General features: G+C 36.4%; 1 protein-coding gene across 1 annotated transcript; it reads right to left on the bottom strand.

The window, feature by feature from the left end:
- Positions 1-2,649: 2,649 nt before the first annotated feature.
- LOC117301482 lies at positions 2,650-6,913 on the bottom strand. The gene is made up of 4 exons (XM_033785504.1): positions 6,827-6,913; positions 6,013-6,219; positions 4,895-5,086; positions 2,650-3,685 (listed from the first exon to the last, which is right to left on the bottom strand). Exons 1-4 carry the CDS (start codon positions 6,885-6,887, stop codon positions 3,432-3,434), a joined length of 714 nt encoding a protein of 237 aa, XP_033641395.1. The 5' UTR covers positions 6,888-6,913; the 3' UTR covers positions 2,650-3,431.
- Between the last annotated feature and the right edge of the window lie 5,898 nt (positions 6,914-12,811).

Raw genomic sequence — 12,811 nt, 5'->3', positions numbered from 1 at the left:
ATTAAACTCTGAAATCTCTAGTTATCTTCCATGTTTTCTATTTTTAGATATTCCCATAAAAAAAACACGAATTACACCCAATGTTTTAAGAATCAAAACATTGCTAACTTACCAACAGTGCAAATACCGATGGAATTATTGTAAGAGGTCATCCGCACCAGATTACTTGTTGAGCTTTGCAGTGTGAACTCAAGTCTAACAGGGTATGACTGAAATGGTTCTCCAAAGGGAGGAATGTTCAGTTATGCGTCCGTTGTGAAAGACCAGGAGCCGCAAGGAGACATTGTATCACTGGGCTTTGTCTCTAGTAAGGGAGAAACAAAAATAGTATTCTAATATTTAAAAAAAAATCAATTACAAAACAATATTTGTAAGATTTAAGATCGATAAGTGTTCAATTGATATGAGAACACAATATCGGGCATATTTAAGGGGTGAGAGAAAATCAAATGAATCAATAAATAAAAAGGGCCGAAAGGCGTAGGAAAGAAAAACAAAATATTATACAAGAAAAAAAAATCGGTCATCCCTACAATTAATGAAAAAAAATAAGTGTGGTGTCTGTTTGATTATAAATCAATAACAAATTTGAATTGATCGCCGTGAATTGAGTTACTGACCAGAGATATGGTTGGTACCCGGTTTGGTCTTTCTAAATGCGGATGGATTTGACGTTCTTGATAAAAACAAAACTAAGCATTTTGTGCTGTTTCTCAATGTGTAGTCAATGCACACTGCAAACAAACTTTTTGTTAGCAAAAACACAACCTGTAATGTTCCTTTAATAACAAAAGTTGAATAAATCGTCTATCAATCATGAAAAGAGAAAAGCAAACTTGAGGGTCATACCTTTGATGCAGTCCTTGTCAGTCCAGCCTTCTGGATGACCGTCATTACCAAACGTTACTTCACGAGGCTTTGCCTGTCGCTTTGTGTTAACCCCACCGGGACGAAACTCCGTGCATTCACACGGGTTTTGATCAGGCAGTAACTTCAGAGGTGGTTCACCCTTGATAGAGTTTGCTTCATCACCGACATAACATACGCATGCGTCGGCTAAAAATCATAACGAAAAGGAGATGAAAATCAATTTGAACGAATCCTCAGTAAAGGTCAAAAAGATATTTCAGTTTGACAAACTGTATGTGTTCACCTCACGTACGTTTGACAATATTTGTTTGAATATCCCGGTAATAACAGTTAATGTCCAGTTTTTTTTTAGTTCAGCATAATGTATGAATTGAACATAGGGCCCTATACGAAAATTCGGCTCTGGACTCGGCTTCAGGCTCCGTTATCTCGTCTGAAGCCCTGACTGAGAGCTTGCGCAAAGCACGCGCATTGCAAACCCCGGGCCAAACTAGCTATAGAACCGAATCCCGAGCCGAAGCCGTGGTTTCGTGAAGGGCTTTTACGTTTTTCATAAATAAGGAGACAATTACACCAAAGATGGCAATCATGCAGCTACAATAAAGAAAATAAAACAGTATTACTATTAACAGAATGAAAAGTAGTTCTTACCAATAATGAAGTATGCAGTGGCCAGTAAAACTGCAGTTAAGGGAGAAATAAGCTGCGACATTGAAGCGATACCTTAACCGTCAGTCGTGAATCAGTTTGCGAAGAGCAAATCAAAACAACAAGTCTCGTGAGTGGAGATGTTTACCAAGTTGTGATGTTCAACAGCCATCAACGTCAGAAGGCTCGTGTTTATCGGTAATACTTGGTTCGTGCAAAGACCAACCAAGGACAAAAATAATAAGTTTCCTTCCGTTTTAAAATCCTATTGAAAAGATATTAATTATTAAAACCCTTTGCGTAACGAAGGTGGTCTACGACCGGCATCGATTTTTCCCATTAAATTGAAGTGTAAAAAAAAAACCTTATTTAAAACAGTTTTTATAACTGCAACCTTTCAACGTCAGAATGATCGTGTTTATCGTTGATTCGAGTGAAGACCAACTAAGGTCAAAATTAGTATCCCTCTGTTTTGAAATCATACGAGCAGTGAGTCAAGTGCTACACGAATAAAACAAACATCTATCAGAAACCCAATGCAGTTAAGTTGAGACATTAGTTTTAATATTGCTTGAAGGATCCTAACCATTATACTTACAATATCATTTTACAATTTTGTACAAGCATTTACATGCAACAATTAAATTACAATCCTCACCGGGCTCACAACAACTTAATTGCCGTGTCTATAAAACTTGTTTTATGAACAGTAAGTTAAAACAAAACCATCAGCCACATTTAGATGCAACGTGAAATTCAGCAACACCTATCTGAAACGCTCCAAAAAGAATATATACCTGTATACAACTAACCTGAAGCAAAAACAGTCAAGTTATTATAACTAGTGGCTTTTATACTTTCCAATGTGGAGTGGGCAAGTGGGACAAAGACATAATATAGAGGGGTTGATATGTAAGAACCATTAAATTGTGCACTATTTCAGTCTCATTTAGAGGGCAGGGAGAGGGTTCTCAGCGGGGGGGGGGGGGGGGGTTCTGACCCATATGATGCAAAGGTTCATATGACGTCTGTGCCTCCGCTCGTGACAGCATTGTATAACATCATTACAAAGTAAAGTTACATCTCACGATTTATAATATTATCACAAAAATATTAGATGAGATTTAACATGATGAGGTTCGAGGAATCCTCCGAGATTAATAAAAACTTCCTTCGCAAAATGATGCTGTAGGCCTACATTTAACTGTTTGAAGTCCATTTTAAGAAAGCTTAGCTATTCTTATTAAGCTTTTTTATAGCTGCAATTATGAAGGCAAAGTAGTAAAAAAAATATATGGAGAAACAGGCAAAACTGTGGAGTTGTGTAACATTTGTGCTGATTGCCAAATAAAACTAGTTGCCGATCGATAGCTACGGGAAATGAAACTACTTGAAGGATTGTACCTGACCTTGGCAGGACGAGACACACTCATCTTCAATTGCTGTGAAAAGACTGCAAAGTCCATCTTGGGAATGCCAAGCTTAAATTCGTAATAATTGTAAGAACTATCGTAAAAATAATTATAATTAAAAACTACTTTTTTAATTCAGTAAATAAATAAATTTAATTAAATAAAACACTGCACAAATTATTGGGTTAAATTGATTTTATTGGTATCATCATGTGACCATATCCACACGGTATCAGTTATCCCAAGTATTTGGTAAACTTTGTTGGCGTATTTCCAGCTACGAAAGGAATCAATTTAACACTGGAGTTTTTGCAGTGAACCGGTACGTGATGACGTCACATTGCAACGGTGTTTGTTGACAAGGTATTATTTTTAAATCAGATTGTAATGCAATCGATAGCATCCAAATTATTAAATTTCCGCAAAACATTTGCAAAATCCAAAGTAAACTGGGATGCCCAAAAAAATGTGATCAACTAGAATGCTGGGGCACTATAAGTTCTAAAACCCAGTGTCAGGGCAGGTCCCATAGAAAGCTACAGTCATAATATCCGATTCGGACCTAATGGTAATTTCGTCAATGGTCTTATTTGTTTGACACTCAAGGGACTTGGTTTCTCCCAGTCTACCGAATTCCATTTTGTCTTGATTGATTGTAACTAAGTAGTGTGTGGAGCCATCAAAGGTATCTTGAAAGTTCTGTATGGTAGCGTTGCTTCCCCTTATGCCCATTTGGTGAGATCCGGCGTCCAGATCTAAAATAAACAATGAATGATAGAATCAGGTTCTCGTTGGATAGTACTTGCGTTGCAGGACCTCATTCGAGGCCCATTGTCATAGAGCTGCAAAGGTAGCTAAGTAAAAATAATTTCATCTTCCAAGTTACTTTCCTTTACGTTCGTTTTAAGTTTAACGTTTTTTCTTGCATTTTATCATGTTTTGATGTTCTTGTTGTTTGGTATGTAATATCACCTTTGTTCATTGTCTTTTAACTAGCCTCTTTTATCCTTAATGTATTGTTCTAACAGAATGTGTTAATGTTCCATTGAATTTGTTTGTACTTTGTTTTTACTGGTGACGAATAAACGGAGTCTTAGAGCTCCACTCAAAAGAAAAAAGAAAAGAAAAACAAATTATAAAAATGTTGCAACAACAATTAGGATACTGTTCATGAGGTGACATGTAATATTTTTGACATATACCCTGCTCATTTCCTATTCAGCAGGACAATGTAAGCAATTATTTGCTGCCGATAAGCAACTCGACGATTTGGGCCCATGTAACTTTCAGTTATGGTTGAATTGATTGGTACACCACACACTTGGCAGTACATGCAAAAAAAAACCTCAATACCACGTCTACATTGTCCAAATGTCATGTGTTTTATAACCGTTCTCTCAGAACGTGTTTCTTTTACAAATACTTTACCAAACTTTACGGCTAAACAATAAATTGCTATAATTGAAACAACAAATTGTAGTTTGGAAACAGTTATATTTTAATAATATATTTTCGCTTAAAGGCGGTGGACACTATTGGTAGTTGTCAAAGCCCAATCTTCTCGCTTGGTGTATCTCAACATATGCATAAAATAATGAACCTGTGAAAATTTGAGCTCAATTAGTCGTCGAAGTTGCGAGATAATAATAGAAGAAAGAACACCCTTGTCACAACACGAAGTTGTGTGCTTTCAGATGCTTGATTTCGAGACCTCAAATTCTAAATCTGAGGTTTCGAAATCAAATTCGTGGAAAATTATTTCTTTCTACAAAACTACATCAATGCAGAGGGAACCGTTTCTCACAATGTTTTATACTATCAACCTCTCCCCATTACTCGTAACCAAGTAGGTTTTGACGCGAAAAAAATATTTTGAGCTATTATCAATAGTGTCCACTGCCTTTAAGCACATTGCCATTCTATTTACATTCTATGTTTTAAGAATCAAAACAATGCTAACTTACCAACAGTACAAATACGGATGGAATTGCTGTAAGGAATTATCCGAACCAGATCATCAGTTGAGCTATGCAGTGTGAACTCAAGTGTAACAGGGATCAACTGAAATGATTCTCTATATATAGGAATGTTCAGCTCTTCGTTCGTTGTGAAAGACCAGGGGCCGCAAGGTGACGTGGTGTGACTTGGTGTTGTCTCTAGTCAGGGAGAAACAAAAATATATAATATTGAACAATTTCAAAGACAAAACATTATTAAAGTGTAAGATTTAAGTTCGGTAAGCATTCAAGTGAATTAGAAAACAATTGGGCATATTTTGAGGGGTAAGAGAACATGAATCAATAAGTAAACGGGCCCGAAAGGCGGACGGAAAGAAATACAAAATATTAAACAATAGAAAAAAGGTTCGGTCATTATACTTGATGAAAATAGATAAGTGGGGTGTCTGTTTCACTATAAATCAATAACAAATTTGAATTGATCGCCGTCAAGTGTTGTAGGGGATTCACATTCCCGTAAATTATTGGGCTCTTTAAATGCGGATGGGCTTGACGTTCTTGAAAAAATGTGGAAAATGGGAATCAATGTGTGTTGAATCAGTTTTTAACTAGTGGTTTTAACCCAACGAGGCCTGGTTCTTGATAATTTTACCGAGACGATGTCGAGGTAAATTATCAAGAGTCAGGCCTCGGCGGGTTTAAACCACTAGTTGAAAACCCATTCAACATACTTTGATTCCCATTCATAAACACCTTTTCGGTCAAAAAAACATCAACACTTGTTGGTCAAAAAGTAAAATAAATGCAAACATTATAACGGTTCAATGATTTCTTTCAACACAACACCCCTCCAGCTATGAAATTGTAAAGCCCTCGGGTAAACAACTCCTTATAAGGGAATGCTGTGCGCGTCGCGCGTATCGCGTGATGTGGCAAAACTACTGTCCCGGATTTTTGGGTCTGGGAACCAGACTATCCCGGCCGTTGCTCTCGACCAATAGGAATGAAGAAATCGTTTTATAATCACAAGCTCGCGTGTCACGCCCATGTTTGGTTTCAACACTTTTTACTCAATGTACACTGCCAACAAACGTTTTGAAAAGAGAATAAACATTTGGTCGTACCTTTGATGCAGTCCTTCTCGGTCCAGCCTTCTGGATGACCGTCATTACCAAACGTTACTTCACGAGGCTTTGCCTGTCGCTTTGTGTTAACCCCACCGGGACGAAACTCCGTACATTCACACGGGTTTTGATCAGGCAGTAACTTCAGAGGTGGTTCACCCTTGATAGAGTTTGCTTCATCACCGACATAACAAACGCATGCGTCGGCTAAAAAGGATGAGAGTGAGATCATATCATTTTGAATTCAATTTGTTCGTTTATATAGTCTAAGCCAAAGCCAAGAGGATAATTCAGTGTGACGAAATGTATATGAGTTAATTCCAAGTCTCTTTTGTTGTTCGACCGGTTCAATAGACATTTTATCATGCTGTTGCCATTTTGAATTTCTCCCATTGATATCAACGTTATCAAACCAAGGCTTGAAGAATGAAAGAGTCTGGTTCCTGTTTGCAAAATGATTATTGGCATTCATTATTGTTATTCGATAAGTGGCACATGACCAAGATGGATGTAGCACGATAAAGGTCTGTTTAGCATAATGTATAAATTAAACTAGGGCTCTGGATTTGGCTTCAGGCTTTGCTGTCTCGTCTGAAGCCCCGACTCCGAGTGCGTGCGCAAAGCACACGCAATCGCCAAAACAACCGCGGGCCAAGCTAGCTTAAACCAAATACTAAGCCGATCAATGGTTTCGTAAAGGGCAGATGTGTTTTTCGAAAATAAGGAGCAATATTACCCAAAAGATGGCAATCAGACAGATAAAAGAATGAAAATTTAAATAAAATATTAACATCATGAAGTTAGTAGTTCTTACCAATAAGGAAGTAGGCAGTGGCCAGTAAAACTGCAGTTAAGGGAGAAATAAGCTGCGACATTGTAGTAGCGATACTTTCAAAACCGTCAGTCGTGATTCAGTTTGCGAAGAACAAATCAAAACAGCAAGTCTCGAGTGGAGATGTTTACCAAGTCGTGGTGCTCAACAGCAGCCATCAACGTCTAAATGATCGTGTTTACCGTAATACTCCATTCGTGTAAGGACCAGCGAAGGTCATAAATAAGTATCCTTCCGTTTTAAAATCCTATTTAAAAAAATATTAAAAACCCTTTGCGTAACGATGGTGGTCCACGGCTGACATCGATTTTTCTATTCTATTGGGAGGCAAGAAAAAAAACCTTCCTTGTAAAATAGAAGAACAGTTTAATTATCGCTAGTTGTGGTACTGCAGCCTTTCAACGTCAGAAGGCTCGTGTTTATCGTTAGATATTTGGTTCGTGCAAAGACAAACCAAGGACAAATTAGTATCCCTTTGTTTTGAAATCCTATTAAAAAAATACTGAAAAGAAACTACGTATTACGAAAGTGGGCTAGGGCTGAGTTTCACGTTGAATATTTCGTGGGCTGACTTCTTTAAGTTTTTTATTACCTTCTTATTCATTTGACGTCCATTATGACGATGTCCAAGTGATACTTATGTATTATAGTCAATGTTAAGTCATGTTGACTGTCGAAAAGAAAATAATGTACAATTTCTTTTGACTTAAACTGTAAACCAGATAAATTTTAGTTACTGGTGCTTCACCATGGTGAAATAAATTTTTCGAAAACCATTATGAAATAATGACAACGTCAAAATATTTTGCGCAATATTTATGCTGATATAATTATAAATCTAAATTTACAAACTTATATTAAAAAATTTACAAGAATTTTTATAAAATGACTTTTAAATTAGTTTTATATTTTAACTGTTTCACAAAATTGCTTTGTCTACAAGTTTGTGCGTCTTGCGATTATGTTATTTTGTTAGACTTTTGAAAAAGTCGTCAAATGTCAACTGTTTGACAAAAATGCTTTGTTTGAGACCGTTTTAGTACACGATCGTTATTTGTTGAGATATCAAAATTAATTGTGTTGAGGATCATAACAAAATGATACAAGCAATTACATAAATCGATTAAACTACTCTATCAGCAGGTTCACCAAAACACCATAATGCTGTGCCTATGAAAATTGTTTTATTTAACAGAAATTTAAAACCAAATCAACATTTTACGATGCGATGTTAAATTCCTTTAACAGCAACGCCTATCTGGAACGACCCAAAAAACATTTAACCAGAAAAAAACCCAATCAAATTATATAACAAGTGCATGCCTTATACTATTCCAATGGCGATGGGGCAAGTGGGACACATACACCATTAGAGGGGTTGATTTATCAAACCATAAACTTGTGAAAATTGTTCAGTCTCAAGGGTGGGGATTCTAAAGGGGAGTGGCAATAGTTCTGAGCGAGATATGCAAAGGGTTCATATGGCGCACCACCCCCGCTGGTTACGAACCCTTTATAACATCGTGGCAAAGGAGCGTAATATCAAAACATTACGGAATTGGTTTTGCTAGCAAAAGGTTTGCTGGCAGTGTAAGCACTTCATCTCATCCACCATATACATAAACTGACAAACCTGTAGAAGTTTGAGATCGATCGGCCATCTGGGTCACGAGAAAATAGTGAAAACCGATTACACATTTTGTGCATTGCATCGATGCCAAAACAAAAATGAATACAACGCTCACTGGGCGATAAACTCCAAACGCAAAATTAGATTATTTGTTTCTCATCTTAATTTGAAATTTCAAACAGAAATATTTCAAGGGATGTTTTCTACTATACCATCATCATTAGACCGTGTTAGTTTTTTTGTAAATCTGTGATCTTCACGAATTTTGTTTCTTACCAATTCTGTAACGTTCCTTTAAGGGTTCGTAGTATACCATAATACTTGATTATTTTCAACACACAAAGGAATCCCCTGAAGTGTATAACACACGGGTGCGTAGTTGAACATTTATCTTAACAACACCTATGCGTCCAGATGTTATTAAGAAAGGAATAATTGTTTGTCAATAAAACAACCAAGATGTGATGCTCAACATCAGCCTTTCAACGTCAGAATGATCGTGTTTATCGTTAATACTTGGTTCGTGCAAAGACCAACCAAGGACATAAATAAGTATATCCCTCCCTTTTAAAATCCTATTCATAAAAATAAAACTTGCATAGCATAATTTGGCAACGGCTTGAATGGAACTTTGCCCATCAAGGAGGTAACAAAATGTTTCTAAATAAAATAAAAGTTAAATTTTCACCATAACATGTGACGCTAATCAGCATCCCTACAACGTCAGGGTGCTCGTGTGTGTCATTGATGCTTGATTCGTGCAAAGACCAACGAAGGACAATATCAATCCGTTTAAAATCCTTCAAAAAAAGAAGGGAGGAAAAACCCTTTGCGTAACTATAGTTGGCCGCGGCTCAAGTCGATTTTTCAGTTTGACAGTTTGACGTTGAAGATATCGTGGGCTGACTTCATTGACATGCTAATTACCTTCTTATTAGGAGCGCCAATATTACAATGTCAAAGCGCTAAGTAAATTTATGTTTATTGTCAGTAAAAGTAAATAAAATGCCATAAATTTTAAACATTCTGGTTTGAAATAAATCATTTAGGGAAAAACTCAATCCAAGAATATTTCGGTTGTTCTACATAGTAGTATATTGCTCATGAATGGTAAACTCTTATATAGTTGCATAGTTGTATAATAACGTGAAAATAATTAAGACATTTTATTAAATATTTGTGTCAGTAATGTTTTATTTATCTAAACAGGTGTCTAGGAGCTCATCAGTTTACAATGAAATTATAGTAATTGAGTTATTGCATCGATTTGTAATAAAGTAAAGCAATGTGATTCAGTCCAATCTGCAACCAACACTCTGTCAACACCCGTACTTTAATTACCAGTATAGCTATACCATTTCAATTGCTGCTACCGTAACTATGGCAATGGATTGGGTTTAATACTGCCATTTTTAATTGCTCGGCAAATTGAGTTTATTGCTGAAAGAGTTATAAAAATCAATTTACAATGTTGAACAAGCATTAACATACGATTAAACTACGATTCTCAGCCAAACATCGTGTTGTGTCCATACAACGTTTGGTTCGAACAGCCTTAGATCAAACTAAATCAACAGCTGCATTTAAATTCCTAAAATAATAGCATCACCTAGAACGACCCAAAGAGTACACAAAGATAATAGAGGGGTTAATAAATCGAGCCATTAATTTGTGCAATTTTGTTCAGCCTCATTTGGAGGGCAGGGGAGGAATAAAAAGGGGAGTGGCAAGAGTTCTGAGCGAGGGATGCAAGGGGGTCATAAAGCGCCCCTATCCCCCGCTGGTTACAGAACACTGTATAACATCATTACAAAGTAAAACGTTTTATATAACAACATAGACGAGGTTCAACTGCTTCTGAGGAATCATCCGAAATTAATAAAAAAACTGGTGCAAAAGTTGAATTTCTATACTTACAACAACAAGCGTCCAGTGGTTGTTTAAAAATGAATGATTGTTTGTAATTAACAAACACATCAACAAAATCCCAGTATTTTGTCGCTAATTGGCCGAGCCAAAGTCTTTCGAAAACTGGGGTACATAATGGAACTAAGACTCTCGGTTTTTGAATAAATTCCTTCAAAAAGTTATGTTGTGCAAAAAGAACCTTATTTTCAATTCAATCTACATGTACTTTAGTACAGCTATATAGCTTTTCGTACGATTACGGCTAAGTCAAAAACCATTAAAATTTGATTATGTCTTAACTAAATTGTTTCTCATGACATCAAAAGAATACTAGTCAACTATTAGTGCGAGTTGACACAGTACACCGCCACTTTTATATCTAACCCATAAAAAAAAGGTTTGCAAACGTTTCAAAAAGATTACAAAATACAGTCGATTATAATGAACTGAACATCTATATATGGATCAATGAGCAAAACATTGACAAAGTGTAAAGATTAGGTGCTGATTGCCAAATAAAACTAATTGCCGATTGGCGACGACTATAAAGAATATAACTTGCAAGACGAGACACACTCAGCTTCAAGTGCTGTGAAAGACTGCCAAGTTCATTTTGGACATGAGATGCTGAAACTTTCAAGCATATGCTAAGACTATAGCGTCGAAAAAGTTATTGCAAAACTACCGTAACAGCAAATTTAATTAGAAAGTACTCAACTTATTAAATTAAATTAATAAATCACCAAATAAATAAATGCAACTAAATAAAATGAAAAACGCTGCAAAAATAAGTTGTGTTAAATTGATTTTATTTGTATCATCCTGCGACCATATCATCACATGACGTCAGTTTAATATCCAATTCTTTGGTAAACATAGTTTGTGTATAATAGCCATATCCGGCTACAAAAAGAATCAATTGAACACTGGAGTTTTCGCAGTGACCCGGTACGTGATGACGTCACGTTGCAATTGTGTTTTTGACCAGGTATTCTTTTTACAATCAGATTGTAATGCAATCGATATAAAATTCATAACATTATAATTCCGCCCTCTATGGCAAGTAATTGACAACTTTTGAAAAGCCAGAGTGGATTGGGACCGTGACGCATTGTCCTCAACTATGAGATATCTAAAAATACATTAAGGAACTTATGTCAAACAACCCAGCGTCAGGACAGGTCCCATAGAATGCTACAGTCATATCAGACTGGGACCAAATGGTAACGTCGTCAATGTTCTTATTATTTCGACACTCAATAAGCGACTCGGTTTCTCCCAGTCTACCAAATTCCAGTTTGTATTGATTGATTGTAACCCAGTAGTGTGTGGAGCCATCAAAGGCATCTTGAAAGTCTTTTGTGGGATAGAATTCTTCAAAGATGCGCGTCTCCTGTTTCACAGCGTCCAGTTCTACAACATACAAGAAAACACATAAATCAAGGTCTGGCGAAAAAATACTTGGGGTTGGTTCCAATCCAAGATAAAACTTCATAAACATTTGGGCACAAGTTTCTAAAAACAAGCTTCATTCACTAATGACCATTCAAAAAAGGGTGATCAGGATTTGCACTTCTTCACATCCCCGAGATTGAATAATTATTATCATTATTATTGGTATAATTATTGTTGTTTAATTATTATTCTCATCATTGTTGTCTTAATCATGTCTGTCTTTGTTCTAATTGTCTGTCCGTACGTTCTTGTCCCCGTTTATGTTATATTAATTGTCTGTCCCCTGGCATCCCTACATAAGCATCGGCTTCCAGATGATGCCTCCATACTTTATTTAGTTATTTTTCTCTGTCTCATTAAATAGCTTAGTTTATTTGTTTACACTGTTTCATGAAATATGTAAATAAATGTAATAAGTCTGAATGAATAAAGCTGTTTAAGCACCAACAGCAGTTTAGCACAATGAAGTAGCGCTAACTTGCAAAATAAGGGTTACCGGCCAAACTACCATGTCACAACTGGTATAGGCATACGGCTCATTTCTGCTTAGCAGGAAATTGTTTAGCAACATGACGAAATTGGGACGAGTTGACGACGTTTTGTATCGTAGAACAAGACATTGATGGTTATTGGGATTGATTTGGTTTCAGCAGGCTAAACTCACAAGGGAGCTGAGATTGCTTAAAAAATTAAAAGCTCAATAGCACATAATACGCTTTTTAGAGACCAACTCGTCCGATTCAAGGCAACGTGTTCCTTTAAAGGCAGTGGACACTATTGGTAATTGTCAAAGACTAGCCTTCACAGTTGGTGTTTCTCAACATATGCATAAAATAACAAACCTGTGAAAATTTGAGCTCAATCGGTCATCGAACTTGCGAGATAATAATGAAAGAAAAAAAACACCCTTGACACACGAAGTTGTGTGCGTTTAAACGGTTGATTTAGAGACCTCAAGCTCTAAATCTGAGGTC

Source organism: Asterias rubens, chromosome 17 (genome assembly GCF_902459465.1).
Source record: "Asterias rubens chromosome 17, eAstRub1.3, whole genome shotgun sequence".
Taxonomy (NCBI): Eukaryota; Metazoa; Echinodermata; class Asteroidea; order Forcipulatida; family Asteriidae; genus Asterias; species Asterias rubens.
Note: the sequence above shows the minus strand (reverse complement) of the source record. Positions and strands in the feature narration are given on the sequence as shown.